The 18,277-nt window shown below is 46.1% G+C and overlaps 1 protein-coding gene across 2 annotated transcripts in view; it reads left to right on the forward strand.

Annotated features, from left to right (window-relative positions):
* LOC143285717 (uncharacterized) overlaps positions 1–18,277 on the forward strand; it is a 114,010-nt gene that overhangs the window by 45,439 nt on the left and 50,294 nt on the right. For both annotated transcript variants that reach the window (XM_076593122.1, XM_076593123.1), the window contains exons 4-5: positions 4,770–4,912; positions 11,752–11,841. In XM_076593122.1, coding sequence (XP_076449237.1) covers positions 4,770–4,912; positions 11,752–11,841 — 233 coding nt within the window. The remainder of the gene's footprint in view (positions 1–4,769; positions 4,913–11,751; positions 11,842–18,277) is intronic.

Consider the following 18,277-nt stretch of genomic DNA (forward strand, 5'->3'; position numbering starts at 1 on the left):
TGCTTTGCACTAATTTCAGAACAAGGGCAGCATATTTTCAGTGTGTCAAAAGCACATCAAGATGTGAAAATGCAGCCAAGGATGGAATCCTAGCAAGAATTGATTAACTCATTTTCTTCCATGTTTATTCAAGGGTGTGATGTGGTGCTGCTCTAACAGAATATATCAACTGTATATCTGGTGTCAAAACAAGGCGATCTTTGTAGTCTAGTTTTGTTTTCTTTATTTATAAATGAGTTGACAGTAGAAGTTACAACTCTGGAAGACACAAATTTATATTCACAAATGAGTTTTGGAAATTTTCATTCTTCTTTTAGCGGATGATGTGTTGATATCAGAAACAGTGATTGGGTTGCAAAATCAGTTAAACAGCCTGTGTTGAGCCGCTACTGCTCTTCAGTTGAATGTGAATTTGGATAAAAGTAACAGTTGTATTTAGTAAGGGAGGGTACTTATCTGTAAGTGAAAGACAGACATTTATGGAATCTTAATGCCTGTAGAAAATGTATACAAGTATCTAGGTGTGTATTTCTCTACATGTTAAGTTTTACTTTTGCTTGTAAAAATCTCGCAAGCAAAGCAAAAAACACACTGTTATGTGTTATGAAGAAATTATCATCGGTACAAAACGAATCCTTGATATTCTTCTTAAAAAAATTTGATGCGCAAATACAGCCTATAATGCAGTATGGATCAGAATTATGGGGTCTTGATGTTGCCACTGTACGTTGTCAGAAAATTCATTTATTCGGTTTGAAAAAATTCTTGGGAGTCTCGCTGCAAACACCTAATGATCTTGTCTACGGTGAGACTCATAGATTTCCAATATCATTATTGTCTGCTGTTAGATGTATTCAGTACTGGTTGGAATTAACACAGATGGATGATCACAGATGACCTTATAGGGCTTACAAAATGTTAGAATTAGATAACAGGGGAAAGAGGAACTGAGTTTCAAGTGTTAGAATTAAGCTGTGTGAAAGTGGATTTGGTGATGTATGGATCAATCGGGGTGTTGCACTTGCAGATGCAAATCTTTTTATTTGTGTGTTCCGTGAAAGTCTAATCGATTGTGGATGGCAAATGTGGAAATCCCATGTTGAAAACAGTGAAAGATTTAATATATATAGAATGATAAATAACTGTCATAGTCTTCCACTTTATTTGTCATTGTATATATGTAGACAATTAAAGAATATAATGACAAAATTTTGATTTGGTGTCTCAGATGTTATTGTTCATAAATATCACTATAGGTATTCTAACACTGGTAATTTTCTATGTCTATTGTATAAAGAATCAACAGAAGATGAAGTCCATTTTGTGATAAATTGTCCAGGATTAAAAGATATTCGACAGCAGTCTATTCCACAAAAATACTATGAACTGCCTTGTTTATTCAAGCTTATATTGTTAACGTCCTCCACGAATGAAACTGTTTTAAAACAGTTTGCTGCATATTTACTCAGAGCATTTGAATTGCGTAGTGTGTATTTATTATAAACTCCTCTTGATCAGTGTGCAACTTTTGTATCTGCATTTGTACCCCCTTCTAAGGGGCCATGGCCTTTATGAATAAAACATCTGAATTGGAATATCGGAATCTCCCTCTCTGACATACTCCATCCCAAGGCTAGACATTTATACAATAAAGCCCCCTTTGTGTCATTGTGTGTAAGGTATATTTGTTGTTTGTGTGTGTGTGTGTGTGTGTGTGTGTGTGATTGTTCATATCTGCAATTTTACTTATTGTCTTGGTGTGTAGATACACATATATGTGTTGTTTTTTCATGTACAGAGGTATGTTATATACACAATGGTATATGTTTTGTTTCATGTACGATGCTTTGAGCCCATTACATGGGGAGTTTGCACTATGTAGTGATAAACTCTAGGGAGAGCTGGACAATACAAAGTCTTCAGAGAAGAAGCCCCCCTCAGTCAAGTGTTTCGGCCCTTAACTCCTTACACTCTAAGGGGGCTGGGCCACACCCAGGTCATGATCCTGAATGCCCTTCTATTGCTGCCTTTTTTTTTTCCAACCTGGTCCTCAGCAGGTTCGAACCTGCACCTCCAGGGTGGTTGCCACTTCAGGACAGTCACCTTTCTGGCATATGTTTTAACCACCAAGCCATTGTATGCCTAGTTTGCCATTGTACGCCTAGTTTAAGTCGAGAAATTTAATACTTATGAAGTTAACTTTCATTCCTTCTCGACCAGATCCAGCTGGAACTCTTTTCTGCTGCTTCTGCCATTTCCTTGAGAGCCCTTGTCCACTCTCTGCCAGAAATCAAGAGCTCTTTCATGAAGCTGTAGGCAGGTGTGCTTACAAACCCTCTAGCACCAATCTCTATGGCGAGGACTTTGGCTTGGAAGCCAGATTCTCTTAGGCTGCTGGCAAGATTAGCAAACTTCTTGGTCTTGTGGATGTGGGCGTCCTCCATTCATCTTTCATGTGGCACAGTGAGCTCAGTAAGAATTGCTTGTTTCGTTGCCTTGGAGTGGAGTACTATGAGTACAATTCTCATGCTGCTCTTGCTGATGATTTTTGGGTGTTTCTTCCCCTCTGGTAGGCCATCTGTGCATTCCCTATCTTCGGCACCATCCAGCAGCCCATGTTTCAGTGCTTTGGATGTTACAACTGTTCCTGGTCAGACTTTTTTGCTATCTGCAGAGAGGAACTCTACTGGAACTTCTGGTGGTGTGGGTGCTCCATGGGCAGTGCTCATCACGTGTGCAATTTCTTTTAGTACTTGGTTGTGCCTTCATGTGTACCATCCTTGGCATAACACCATTTTGTATGCGCTGATGACACATTCCACATTTGTTTGCCATGGCAGAGTAGGCACACAGGGTCCTCTGCTTTCCCCCATTTCACCAGATCAAACCATACCATGTCTGGGTCCTTTTTCTTGAGACATTTCTCTTTGGATTGCATCCCAAATCAGTGTGGCATGTTCTACACAACCAGGAACTCCTGGGATGCCGCCTTTCTGGACTGACACATCCAGGTACTAATTTTCTGTGAAGTATTTTGTCAGTCATGCAGCCATGACAGAAAAGGTTCAGGAGGAATATTGGTCTGAAGTACCAAAAATGGTACTTGAATTTTTCTCTTTCAGGATGTACACGCCATCAGCAGTCATCCACTGGTGGCTGATCTTCAGGTTCCTCCATGCTAATCTTATCACTCTGTGGAACCACAACCACTCAAGGACTTTAGGACATTTCTTGTACAGCAGGTACAGTATTCCGTTTGGCCCTGGTGATGATTTGGCCCAGGCTTTCTTGACCACATTCTGTACTTCCTCAAGGGTTTGTGGTTTATTGCTGAACTTATTTTCTGGTTTCCTGGGATGAACCAAACCCTTGAGATGTGGTTTCTTGCTTTGTGGATCGGAATATGTTTTCCTTAGATGCTGCTGAAGTGTTTCTTTGTCCACTGTGAGTGTCCATGCTTTGGGCTGCCCGAACAGTTTTCTGATAAACTGAAAGGGGTCCCAGAAGAACCAGTATTGCATCTTCTTTTTGCTCTTTTTCTTCCTTGCTGATTCTGCTTTACTGAGGGCTAGGGCACTGTGCTTTGCTTTCAGGTCTTTTCAAAGTTTCTGTAGGCCCTGCTTCTCAAATTCTTAAGCAGTCTTCATCCTTTTCTTGAGCTTTCTTTTTGCATTTAGCATGTTGTCCATTTCTCATTGTTGCCTGGATTTTAAGGTGTCTTTGGTTCTTTCACTCCATAGGTTTCCCACCAGGTTGCACACACAATATCTCTGTAAGTGGCTAACTTTTGTTCTAAGGTGCTCTTTCCTGTCAGCATTTCGAGTTTTCAGATTTTTTTCTTGTCTAACTCTTCCCATTCCGTTTTTGCACTTGCAGATGGCAAGTTGAGTCTCTGGTGTTTGGCTTCAAGATCTTCTACAGATGATTCCTATGAATTATTGGTGTGGATGTCCTTGGCACTGTGGTTTGAATCCTGGCCTTGGTTTTCTGATGTTTTATATGCTGGTGCAGTGTGGTGTTGAGCATTCGTCAAATTCTTTGTACAGTCATATGAGTATAGTAGCAGAACAGGAGTAGTGACTGAACTTGCTGTTTAAATCTCCAGTCAAGGCAGTTGCAGAGAAACTCGTTTTTATTAGCATGGCTTTCTTAGTTTTTGATCTCAAGAGATTGATCAAGTGAGAAACCATGATATGATCTGATTGAATATGATACAAAAATTGTTCTTTGAGTTTACAAGTGCCCCCACACTTGACAAAATAATTGATTGAATATGATACATAATTGTTCTTTGAGTTTAAAAGTGCCCCGCCCCCTCCCTCCCCACACACACACTTGACAAAAATGATTTGATTGAAATGTTGATTTAATCACACATACTTAACCGTGACCCAACTAGTGCAGACTCCGGCAGGGGTCTGACATTCCTGTCCTGTGCAAACTACTATCCGCCTATGCGGAGAAAATGAGAGAACTACGGCCGATAACCTCCCGGAAGTAGGTAACGTCCCCTTTGTCCCCCTGGTTATCGCCCTCTTTTTCCGGCAGCCATCGATTTGATTGAAATGTTGAATATGATACAGAATTGTTCTTTGAGTTTACAAGTGCCCCTCACACTTGACTAAATTCCTCAGATTTTTTACATGGTGGTCAAAGTGACCCTCAGTTTTAAGGTTGTAAGGAACACTGACACTGTGTACATCTGATGCAGTTAGACTGATACTCATTGATTTAATCACTGTTTCCCCCCTTTCCCCTCTCTTCTACAGATTTGTTACAGCCCACGCTGAACAGCACAGACCACACAGTGGCTTTGCTATCTCCAGATGGATGTTTACAGTGGCTGCGACATGTTGCCCAGAGCGGAGACTGTGGAACCCATCAACATTGCCTTCTATCATGGGAACAGAGGGTACAGATAAAGGATTATTTGTGATTCTGTGTTATTAGACATAGTTTCCCTGATCAGGTAAGGTAGTTCAGAAAGGTAACTCAACATTCCCATGTTGCTGCTTGCAAAGGGAAAATGGGGATGTGAAGAAGATGCTGGTCAGTGAAATGTCTTTCAACTCTGAAAACATTCTGCATGATAAAAGAGCCTCCCGGGGGGGTCACTACCTTGTCGTGGTCGGGAGGCTTGGTGGCCAGTGATCAAGCGAGCTATGTCGGCGGGGGCATCGGTGCTTCTGGGGGTTTGCTGCTCTGGTCCCAAGTCTTAATTGACGGCCCACATAGCCATTGTAGCTGTTCGGGCTGAATAAGTGGTGGTTTTTTTTGTTGTTGTACTGATGCCCCTGATAGGGCTTCACATGCCGAACAGGTCGCGAGTGAGGGCCAAACTAAATGTGACCCACTGTCCCTTTCGCTATTCTCTATTCTTCTTTTTACCACCTCTTTTCTGTCCATCAAGCCTTCTTTTCCACATTCTTTTTTCTCTGCGGCCTTCTTCAGGCCCGCCGTGTTTGCCGTGCGGCGCGACCTGTGATGGAGGGGAATGAGATCCTGGGGATTGAGAGAGCACGCTGCTCTCAACACATCCCTTTGGCTGGGACCTCTCCTAAGACAGGCGGCACACATTGGCCCGTGTGTGTCAATCGGCTTCCCCTTCGTGGGGCTGGGTCAAGACTGGCAGTTTAGAGGCTAACGAAGGTAACCCCCTTAGTGCTCGGTTCTCTGTCCCCGGGAGCTGGGCATGATCGGGGGGGAACACGTTGGAGCTAGGCTGTTGGTCGTATATCCCTCCCGAAACCTGGAAGGGGTCATGCTGGTGTTCCCTTGACCCTGGCCCCTAAGTTGGACCCCATGGTGGGTGGGTAAGGGAGGGATGAATTTACGATTTTTTCAACATGAATTCCAAACAATTACACCCCCCTAAATTTGGAAAAAGACAACGACAAGGAACAGACGATTCGGGCTCAGATTCGGAGGTCGTTGAGACCTCTGGATTTTGGCCGTCGTGGCTTGTGATGGATGGCGCTGATGACGACAAGCCGTTGTTGGCTCTCAGCCCCTTCGCTATCCAGAAGGGCTTTCAGTGTCTGGCAGGATCGCTGAAATCCATCAAGAGGCTGAGGAGTGGAGCGTTTTTAGTGCAGACAGAGTCAAAAAGGCAGACACAGCTTCTTCTCAAGGCGACCACTTTTGTGGATAGGGCAGTGAAGGTTTCCCTCACAAAGGTCTCAACTGCTCAAAGGGGGTAATCAGATGCCCGGAGTTGAGAGGAGTGTCTGAAGCTGAGATCAAGAGCGAACTGTCCTCTCAGGGGAGTGACCGACGTGTACAGGGTGACGGTGAAGAAGGGGTCGGACAGAGTCCCGACCAACACATTCTTCCTCACCTTCTGCTGCCTGAATGTCCCCAAGGACATTCGAGTCGGATACCTGATGGTGAGTGTAAGCCTGTACGTGCCGTCCCCTCTAAGATGTTTCAAATGCCAGAAATTTGGACACGTGCGAGACCGATGCAAGGAGGAAGAGGCGTGTGGCACCTGTTCAAAGGTGGCTCACCAGGGCGATTGCGTCAGTCCAGCCCGTTGTGCGAACTGCGGAGGTGGCCACCCGTCCTCATCGAAAGACTGCCCCGCCTGGAAAAAAGAAAAACAAATCCAGAAGGTAAAGACAGAAAAGAAGATATGAAACAGGTGGAGGCCGCGTCGTCTAAGGCGTCGTATGCCTCTGTCGTCAGATCCAGGATGGTGGACGTCACGGTCCAGACGACTTCCACAGGGACGCAGACGGACGACGTTCCTACTTCGTTAGAACCGTTGGCCTTGGGTGGAGGCGCCGTGTCCACCCCTTCCCATCCTGTGTGGCAGTCCTCAGGGGCTGCTGGGCGGGAGCGAAAAGCCTCAGGCGGAGGCACGTTGTCCGCCTCCCGCCCCCCCCCCCCCCCTCCGGCCCCCCTCGCCCCGCCTCTCGTCTGCCTGGCCCTCGGGCTGGCAGAAGTGGCCAGAAACCCCCCGTACCTCCAAAACTCAAGGAGGGGAGGGTTGCGGCCTTGGCGGGATCGGGAAGAGCCGAAGTTGTGGATATTCCGACTTGGTCGGAATCAGAAAAATTAAATTCTGAAAATAAGTACTCCATCTTGGCCAACCTTCAGCCACCGCAAGCAGAGGAGCAGGGGGTAGCGATAGATTAGGCTGCTGCTTTATTTTTTTTTAACCTTCTTAATGGCAGTGATCCACTGGGGCATCCGGGGGTTCTACACCAATTTCCAGGCACTCCAGCTGCTTTGTCGTGCTTTGAAACCTTCAGTGCTGGCGCTGCAGGAGACTCTGCAAAGAGATGGCAAGGTTTTATCTCTCTCTGGTTTTAACTCCGTTTTTAAACCCGCTCAACCGAAGCAAGAGGGATTGACGGGAGTCCCTTTTATACAGTACAGTTCCTTTAAGCACCCCTTTACAGGCGGTGGCAGTCAGAGTCACACTTGAGAAAACCATCACTGTCTGCTCTCTGTACCTTCCTCCTGCCGTCCGTGTTCTGAAGCAGGACCTCATGAACCTGGTCGACCAGCTCCCACGTCCGTTTTTACTGTTGGGCGACTTCAATGGACACTCCCCACATTGGGGAAGTGAGATGACATCAGCCCGAGGTCTTCTCTTGGAAAACCTTTCCGACATGGACTTGTGCTGTCTTAACGACAAGTCACCCACTTACCTTCATCTGTCCTCTGGAAAGCTCTCGTGTTTAGATCTGTCGGTCTGCGATCCATCGTTGGTCCTGGACTACGAGTGGAAAGTGCACGACGATCTGCACGGGAGTGACCACTTTCCTGTTGTTCTCCGCCCCACAGATGGAGAAGGTGACTCTCTGCCTGACCGCCTGAACTATGACAAAGCAGACTGGAGTTTTTTTACCACGAAGATAAGAGCGGAGCTGCAGGAAGAAACAGTATTGAAAAGCAAGGACCCTGCTGACACTCTGACTCGGATCGTTTTAGATTGCGCCAAAGCAGCAGTCCCATCGTCTACCTCCAAGCCTCAGGTGCCAAGAACGCCCTGGTTCAACGTGGAATGTCGGGAGGCCCGTAAGTCTCGGAAGAGAGCGCGGCGACGCGTCTTTCAGAGACCGGAGACCGATAGCGTTCGAACCCATCAACAGCTGAGGGCGAAAGCCAGGTATGTTTTTAAAAAGAGCCAGAGAAAATCATGGAGAGATTTTTGCTCTTCCTTAACCTCCAACACACCCAAGAAGAAAGTGTGGAGGGTTTTAAAAAGAATTAAGGGCAAAAACGTATGCCCAACCTTTCATCATCTTAAACTTTCAGACGCTCTGGTCACAGAGAAGAAAGCAGTTGCCAATTTGCTTGCCTCCACAATTGAACAGAACTCGAGATCTGCTAACAAATCTGCTCGGTTTCTTAAAACCAAAAACCTGTCAGAAAAAACACCCTGTAACTTCTCTTCCGACAACACAGAGAATTACAACCTTCCTTTCACAATGAATGAACTTAAATCTGCCCTTCAGACCTGTACGGATTCCTGTCCAGGAATGGATCCATTATAAACTCTTAAAGCATCTTCCCGAAACCTGTCTGGACACCCTGCTTAAAGTTTATAACCACATCTGGGTCACAGGCTTTTTTCCACCCTCCTGGCGGAAAGCCCTCATAATCCTGCTGCCGAAACCGGGAAAAGACCCCTCGAACCCCTCCAACTACCGCCCAATAGCACTGACCAGCTGCATCTGCAAACTGATGGAGAAGATGGTCAACGGTAGGCTGATGTGGAAACTAGAGACCGACGGCCTTCTGGCGAAAGAACAGTGCGGTTTCCGCAAGCATCGCTCTACCGTTGACCATCTGGTTCGTCTGGAAACCATTGTAAGAAATGCCTTTGTAAATAAACAGCATGTGGTGGCCATATTTTTTGACTTGGAGAAAGCTTACGATACCACGTGGAAATTTGGAATCCTCTCGGACCTGCACAAGCTCGGCTTCCGAGGACACCTGCCCCAGTTCATCCACAATTTTTTGCAAGACAGACAATTCCAGGTGAGGGTCAGCACCACCCTGTCCGACATTCACGAGCAGGAGCTGGGTGTCCCGCAAGGGAGCATCCTGTCGCCGGCTCTTTTCAGCATCAAAATTAATGACATCGTTCAATCCGTTCAGAAAGGATCGGACAGCTCGCTGTTCGTGGACGATTTTGCCTTATATGCAACTGGCAGCACGTATGCCAGCATCCAGCGACGGCTTCAGCTCTGCGTCAACAAAATCCAGTGTTGGGCAGAGGAGAATGGCTTCACATTTTCGTCCTCCAAAACTGAATGCATCCATTTTCATAATTTTCGCCAGTTCTATCCGGACCCTGAAATCCGTCTGGGAAAATCCACCATCCCGGCGGTCAAGGAAGCCAAATTTTTAGGGGTCATCTTTGATCAGAAGCTGAACTTCCTCAGCCATATTAAACAGCTGAAAATATCTTGCAAAAAAGCCCTGAACATCATTCGAGTTGTGGCACACACGGACTGGGGTGCTGATAAGAGAACTCTCTTGCACCTCTGCAGAGCCCTGGTCCGGTCCGAACTAGATTACGGAAGTGTAGTATACGGCTCGGCCAGACCGTCTTACCTGAAACTGTTGGACCCTGTACACCACCAAGGGCTCCATCTCAGCTTAGGTGCTTTCCGCACCACCCCTGTGCACAGCCTGTACGCAGAGGCAGGGGAACCGCCTCTCTCCAACCGCAGACTGAAGCTGACCCTAAACTATTATTTGAAATTGTTTTCTGAACCTACAAACCCTGCTTACGACGCTGTATTCAACAACCCTTTCAGTAAGAAATTTAAAGACAACCCAAACTGCATACCTCCTCTCGGACTCCGCATTCAGCTGCACTTAGAAAATGCCGATCTGGATGTCGGTGGCATCTCAGATTTCTCCAAGTTCCCTGACAGCCCTCCGTGGACCTTTACAACACCTGAGGTCCGATTCGATCTGGCCTCATACCGTAAAGACTCCACCAGTTCTCTGGCCTACAGAACTTACTTTTCGGAACTCTGCCACAAATTCCCCACTTTTCAAAGTATCTTCACTGACGGTTCCAAGTCAGGACGGAGTCGCTGCATCTGCGTTCTGTTCCGCCTTTCCGACTGGCCCTCAACGGAACACATCCTGTCTGACAGCTCGGTGTACACTGCGGAACTGACCGCACTGGTTCTGGCGGTAAAAATGGTTCTCTCTTCGAAACAAAAGAGATTCATGATCTTTTCCGACTCCTTGTCAGCCCTGGAGGCGATCGCCTGCAGGAATATCACTCATCCCAAACTGCTGGAATTTTTTGAAGATTTTACTCTCGCAACGAAGAAAGGATACGAGGTTGTGTTGGCCTGGGTTCCCGGACATGTTGGCATTCGTGGTAACGAAAGGGCGGACCTGCTGGCCAGGAACGCTGTAAAGAAAGAATTATCCAGATCCTTTGTACCATACACAGACATGAAGCGGAAGGTGAACACTTACGTTAAGGATCTTTGGCAAGAGGAGTGGAACACCCAGACGGACAACAAGCTCTTCCAGATCCGTCCAGACCTAAAAGAGACCCTCCCTTCGGGGGTGAAGAACAGAAAGGAGGAGTCTGTGCTGTGCAGACTGCGAACGGGGCACACTTTTTTTTTACTCATTCTTACTTGTTGAAGGGGGGAAGAGGCCCCTCGATGCATTCCCTGTGATGAGCCTCTCACCGTGAAACACGTGCTCCTTGACTGTTGGGATCTGCATGACGTTAGACGCAGACATTACACGGCGGTTTCTTTGAAGACTTTGTTTCGTGATGTCCCTCCGTGGGCGCTGATGGACTTCTTAAAAGAAGTGAACATTTTTAACCAGATTTGAAGGTTTTAAACTATGGAAGTTTTTTTTTAACTTTGGGGTGGAAAGTTTGAAGTGGTGACTCGTTTTAATTGGTTGTTTTTTTATCCTTGTAGTAGTTATTGACGCGGCGATAGCCTTGAGATGGCCTTAGTGGTCGGCGAGGCTCTAAGCACCATAATTTCATTTCATTTCATCGTCATATTTTGGCCTGTCTTTTCATTGCTCCCTTTATTTTCTATCGAATAGTCTGATAAAAGTTAATCACTGTCTTCTTCTTTGAGTTGATGCATCAATTATTTCGAAGCATCAGCCAAAGAAAACGATTTTGGTTGTTTTAGTGCACTTGATTGCATAGCTTGAGCACAGAGTTGGACATTTTGTTGAGCATGCTACAAGCCAGGCAAAGCACTGCAGCAGTAACCCAACCAAATCGTTAAAATAAAAGACTGATTTTAGAATCTATATTCATTTTTAATCACAAAAATGTTTGCTTTGCTTCTGTATCTTGTATAGTTTTTGGACTGGAATTTTAAGAAAATTTGTTATTTCCTTGTTTGAAACTATCAAATCAGTGGTAAACTGTCCAGTATGGCACACACTTGTCTCCTAAAGAGTCCTTATACAACTATGAAATAGGTATGAATTTTGATTGGATTATCTAAAAGAAATTAGCATATTAAAGACAACATCAGAGCTCCTCTGTGGTGGGATCCATTTTTCAGACACACTGCTAGATACAACACGCATTTAATGACATGATACAAATGAACAAGAAATGTTGTTCTAATTTTGTGCATAATGATAGTGCAAAGTCAAAACAAGGAAAAATAATTCTTTAAAAACAGTTCAGAAATGACATTGAAACTGACAAAATTTTTGGATCAGCCTTTGTATACAATTGTTATAAATATATTGGTTATGTCATTTGTTACTGTTATGCAGAACAGACTAGGTGTGGTCATGTCTCTTTTCAAGACCCTGAAGGAACAGGACTGCAGCAGATGGTCACAGATTGTCAGCCAGGTTACAAAGGTAAGTTCTAACTCAATTCAGTCTTATTCTTCTGTGTTCTTAGACAACAAATCCTCGTTGAAGGAGTGACAGTCTAATGCAACTAGTTTACCATCCCATATGAGGGCTGAACCAAGGACCTGTTCAGAAGCATCAGCTTGAATAGCAGCTGGCTTATTTGTATCAAAATACAAGAACAATATGTCTTCACATTGCAGCAGAGAGAAACATGGTTGGAGAGTGTTCAGGTTGTTAGTTATTCAACCTGGAACTCACTGCCTTATTGTGTCACAGAATAACTTTCTTTTCAAGAACGCCTTTTTTCAAGGCACTCCATCCCCTACCCTTTGTTCTTTGTTTCTACTTTTTTTCCCTGTGCAAAGTGTTTGTGTTTATGTGTGTGTGGATACATGGGGATAGGGGGTTTAGTGTGTTTATGACTGATGTGTATTTATTTTGTTATTGTTAAGTGCTTTCAGATGCTGGAAAGCATATTTACACTGTTGTTACAGAACATGTTATGCGTTTGATCTTCAGGGAAGCCTTCTCATTGTGAGTTCTTAATTTCCTATTTCAACAGCTGATGAAAGTCACCAGAGCAATATGCTAAGGCTTTTAAGAAAATATTCCCAATATCAAGCTCTGACATCAGATTTTTTCAACATAATGCAGATGGTGAACATCATACCTAAAACTGCAGAAATCAAGAATCTACTAAGAATATTTATGTATCACAGCAATTCCTTGGAGTGGCACAGTACATGTCACCCTTCTTTGCTAAACTGCTTGATAAAACTTCACCATTGCCTGGTTCAAGTTCCAGGATGAGAAAGGAAGAGGGTTGTGCATGGAACTAGCAACCCTTTACAGAAAAAAGCCGCCAACATTTTCCGAAAATTGTCAAATCTTGGGTGATGAGCCAGGGGCTGAAGCAGTAATACCTTATATAAAGAGCAGGGATGAAATTGGAAAGGAAGTTTTTGCTTCCACAGAGTCCTTGGTGAAAATTTAAACAACAAATGTGAGTGGCAACATGGAACATGTGGACAATGTATGGAACTGGAAGAACATGGCAGATTGTGAAGGAGTCAGAGAGATACAAGGTAAGTATTCTTGGAATCAATGAAATGAGGTGGACAGACTTGGGCATCATGACCCTTAGTTCAGGGAGAGACAGTGTGCTATTCAGGGCACTCAGCCAGCATCAGGAAGGAGTTGGAATCATCATGGACAAGAAAGCCAAGAAGACTTTCCAGAGTTGGGAGCTGGTCAACACTCAAATTATTAGATCCAGTTTTTTTTCTTCTAAGTATGCAGAAATCGCTATTGTACAATGCTATGTGCCCACACAACAAGCTACAGAAGAGGAAAAAGACCCCCTTTTTTTTTTTTTTACAGCAACCTTCAAGAACAGATTGATGAAACATCCCAATATGACATTCTCATAATGGGGGACTTCAGTGCCAAGGTTGGATCAGACAACCTTGGACGTGAATCCCACATGGGGCAAGAAGGAGTTCAAGAGAGAAACAACAGTGGGCAACGATTTATAGACATGTGTCAATAAAATGGACTGGTGGGAGTATCAGCATTCAAATAGACTACATCACCTTCGACCAAAAGTGGAGGAGGTCCATGAAAGATACCAGAGCGCTGAGAGGTGCAGATGCTGGCAGTGACCACCACCTTGTGCTGTGCAAGATACAGATGAAGCTGAATAGGACAATGAAGAAAAACAGCGAACGACTCTTTGACTCAGCCAGACTGAATTTCCCAGCAGTAAAGACCCATGTCATCCTGGAACTGAACAACAGCTTTCAAGTCCTGGAGTGGAAGACACACCAGCAGATGGCATCAGTGCCCTTTGTGACAATGTGCAAAACATTCTTTGATACTAGCAGAAATGTACTAGGCTACAAGAGAAGACAGAAAATAGAATGGATCTCAGAGAGTACCTGTCAGCTGAAGACAGGAGGGTGTCAAAACTGTGCCCACTCACAGAGAAAGAGGAAGAAAGGCAGTTATCTGTAGAGACAAACAGAAAGAAGAACACCACTGTAAGGAGGAGCGTTGGGAGGGACAAGAGAGAGTACACAGATAGTTCAGCAATGGATGTACAGTCAGCAGCTGAAAGAGATGACACCAGAACAGTGTAAAAAATCACATTCGTTGATGTAATTACTACAGACATGCTGAAGGCAGACCTTACTGAGTGCCGAGACCGAACAACAAAGTGTGGAAAAAGGAGAAAGTTCCTGGAATCTAGGAAGAAAGATATTGTGAAGTTACTAAGAATGGGGGCCCGTCGGTGTATGGCAGCTAGAGCTGCATCGGTCCACTATCAGTACTGAGGAAGATACTTTGTAGAGCCTTGCTACAAAGAATGAGACAATCCATCTAGGAGATCCTGAGAGAACAGGATTCAGAAGTGGAAGGGAATGCACAGACCAAATATTTGTTTTGCACACCATAGTTGAACAGTCACTTAAATGGAACTCAGTCTTCATTAAGTACATTGACTTCATAAAAGCCTTTGATAGTATCCTCTCTTGCTGTGGAGCATAAGGATTTCTAACATCGTGAAGGACATGTACACCAACAGTCAGTGCTGTGTGCTTAACGATGGGCAACAAAGCAAGTGGTTCCAAGTGGTTCCAGGTTAAAGACAGGGTGGCAGGGCAATGTGATTTCGCCCATTCTCTTCCTTGTCATGATTAAGTGATGAGGAGAGCCACTTCATACCAGTCAAGAGGGCTTGTATTGGGACTGACAGACCAGCTAGAAGGCTGCAATTTTGTGGATGTCAGTGCCTTACTCTTGAACACCAAAAGGACATTAAAGACAACAGTCAGCTGGAAAGCGAGAAGTGTTGGACTTAACACCCATCCTAACAGAGTAATGAAAACGAAGAACAAAAGTAGAAAGAAAACATACATGGTGTGTAGCTGGAGGAAGTTCAGGGTTTCAATTATCACAGGAGCAATATTTCAGCTGACAGATTCCAGATGGTTTATTCATGTATAGGCCTAGGCCCCTTATGAAGGGGTATGTGAACATTATTTATATAAACATCACATTACAATGCATGTGAATGTAAAAATACTCAGTTAACCAGTTCAGTGCCAGATAATTTTGTAAAAAAGTGCTCTCCCCTTGCCAGGGAATTTTGAGGATTCGGGGGTGATAAATCACAAAACATTCTAGCACAAAAGCTATGGGCAATACAGAAAGAAAGTGAACGTTTTTGTGAAGGAAAATGAGTGTAGATTCTGCTTCTGGGCTTTTGTTTCCAATTAGGTTGATTGTAGGTAACTGTTCAGGCATGTAAAGTCAAGATAATAATTTTTGTGCAACAAAAAAGTCTGTTTCCACCTCTACATAATGACATCCATAAAGAACCTCCCGAAACCTGGAGGGGGTCAAGCTGGTGTTCCCTTGACCCCCTCCCGGGGGGTCACTACCTTGTCGTAGTCGGGAGGCTTAGTGGCCAGTGATCGAGCGAGCTATGTAGGCGGGGGCGTCAGTGCTTCTGGGGGTTTACTGCTCTAGTCCCAGGTCTTAATTGACAGCCTACATAGCCATTGTAGCTGTTCAGGCTGAATAGTGGTGGTTTTTGTACTGACACCACTGATAGGGCTTCCCATGCTGAACAGGTCGTGAGTGAGGCCCAAACTAAACGTGACCCACTGTCCCTTTCGCTATTCTCTATTCGTCTTTTTACCACCTCTTTTCTGTCCTCAGCTCCCCATCAAGCCTTCTTTTCCACATTCTTTTTTCTCTGCGGCCTTCTTCAGGCCCGCCGTGTTTACCGTGCGGCGCGACCTGTGATGGAGGGGAATGAGATCCTGGGGATTGAGAGAGCACGCTGTTCTCAACACATCCCTTTGGTTCGGACCTCTCCTAAGACAGGCGGTACACATTGTCAATCGGCTACCCCTACATTGGGTTGGGTCAAGACTGGCAGTTTGGAGGCTAGCGATAACCCCCTTAGTGCTCGGTTCACTGTCCCCGGGAGCTGGGCATGATCGGGGGGGAACGCGTTGGAACTAAACTGTTGGTCGTATATCCCTCCCGAAACCTGGAAGGGGTCATGCTGGTGTTCCCTTGACCCTGGCCCCTAAGTTGGACCCCATAGTGGGTGGGTAAGGGAGGGATGAATTTACAGTTATAAAAACCATGGCTTCCAACCAAATACACCCCCCTAAACTTGGGAAAAGGAGGAGACCAGGAACTGACGATTCGGACTCCCGATTCAGAGGTCGGTGAGACCTCTGGATATTGGCCGTCGTGGCTTGTGGTGGAGGGCACTGATGACGACAAGCCCTTTTTGGCTCTCAGCCCCTACACTATCCAGAAGGGCTTCCAGTGTCTGGCAGGCTCACTGAAATCTGTCAAGAGGCTGAGGAGCGGAGCATTTCTGGTGGAGACAGCATCAAAAAGGCAGACACAGCTTCTGCTTAAAGCGACCACTTTTGTGGATAGGGCGGTGAAGGTTTCCCCTCACAAAGGACTGAACTGTTCGAAGGGGGTCATCAGATGCCCGGAGTTGAGAGGAGTATCTGAAGCAGAGATCAAGAGCGAGCTGTCCTCTCAGGGAGTGACCGACGTTTACAGGGTGACAGTAAGGAAGGGGTCGGACAGAGTCCCGACCAACACATTTTTCCTCACCTTCTGCTGCCCGAATGTCCCCAAGGACATACGAGTCAGATACTTGCAGGTGAACGTAAGTCTGTATGTGCCGTCCTCTCAAGTGCCAGAAATTCGGACACGTGCGGGACCGCTGCAAGGAGGAAGAGGCGTGTGGCACCTGTTCAAAGGCGGCGCACCAGGGCGAATGTGTCAGTCCAGCCCGTTGTGCGAACTGCGGAGGCGGCCACCCGTCCTCATCTAAAGACTGCCCCGCCTGGAAGAAAGAAAAAGAAACCCAGAAGGTGAAGACGGAGAAGAAAATATCTTTCTTTGAGGCACGTAAACAAGTGGAAGCCGCATTGCCTAAGGCGTCTTACGCTTCTGTCGTCAGAACCAGGAAGGTGGACGTTGCAATTCAGACGACGTCCACAGGGACGCAGACGGACGACTTACCCACATCGATAGAACCGTTGGCCTTGGGTGGAGGCGCTGTATCCACCCCTTCCCATCCTGTATGGCGGTCCTCAGGGGCTGCTGGGTGGGGGCGGAAAGCCTTGGGCGGAGGCACAGTGTCCGCCTCCCGTCCCCCCCCCATCCCCTGGCCCCCCTCATCCCGCCTCTCGTCTGCCTGCCCCTCGGGCTGGTGGGAGTGCCCAGAAACCCCCCGTACCTCCAAAACTCAAGGAGGGGAGGGTTGTGGCCTCGGCGGGATCAGGGAGAGCTGAGGTGGTGGATATTCCGGCTTGGTCGGAATCAGACAAGTTTTTAAGTTAAAAAAACAGATATGCGGTCTTGGCCGACCTTGAGCCACCGCAAGCAGAGGAGCAGGGTGTAGCGATGGATTAGGCTGCTGCTTTATTTTTTTAATATTTTTAATGGCAGTGATCCACTGGAACATCCGTGGGTTCTACGCCAATTTCCAGGAACTCCAGCTGCTTTGTCGTGCCTTGAAACCTTCAGTGCTGGCGCTGCAAGAGACTGCAAAGAGATGGCAAGGTTTTATCTCTCTCTGGTTTTAACTCCCTTTTTAAACCCGCTCAACCGAAGCAAGAGGGATTGACGGGAGGTGTCGCTCTTTTTATATGTAAGTCCCTTTTATACAGTACAGTTCCTTTAAGCACCCCTTTACAGGCGGTGGCAGTCAGTCACACTTGAGAAAACCATCACTGTCTGCTCTCTGTACCTTCCTCCTTCCGTCCGTGTTCTGAGGCAGGACCTCATGAATCTGGTCGACCAGCTCCCACGACCGTTTCTACTGTTGGGTGACTTCAGTGGCCACTCCCCGCTCTGGGGAAGTGAGATGACATCAGCCCGAGGTCTTCTTTTGGAAAACCTTCTTTCTGATATGGACTTGTGCTGTCTTAACGACAAGTCACCCACTTACCTTCATCTGTCCTCTGAAAAGCTCTCGTGTTTAGATCTGTCGGTCTGCGATCCATCGTTGGTCCTGGACTACGAGTGGAGAGTACACGACGATCTGCACGGGAGTGACCACTTTCCTGTCGTCCTCCGCCCCACAGATGGGGAGGGTGACTCTCTGCCGGACTACCTGAATTATGACAAAGCTGACTGGGGAATTTTTACCATGAAGTTAAGAGCGGGGCTGCAGGAAGAAACAGTCTTAAAAAGCAAGGACTCTGCTGACACTCTGACTCAGATTGTTTTAGATTGCGCCAGAGCAGCAGTCCCATCGTCTACCTCCAAGTCTCAGATGCCAAGAACGCCCTGGTTCAACGCGGAATGTCGGGAGGCCCGTAAGTCTCGGAAGAGAGCGCAACGGCGCCTCTTTCGGAGACCGGAGACCGATAGCGTTAGAACCCATCAACAG

This window comes from Babylonia areolata, chromosome 9 (genome assembly GCF_041734735.1).
Source record: "Babylonia areolata isolate BAREFJ2019XMU chromosome 9, ASM4173473v1, whole genome shotgun sequence".
Lineage (NCBI taxonomy): Eukaryota > Metazoa > Mollusca > Gastropoda > Neogastropoda > Buccinidae > Babylonia > Babylonia areolata.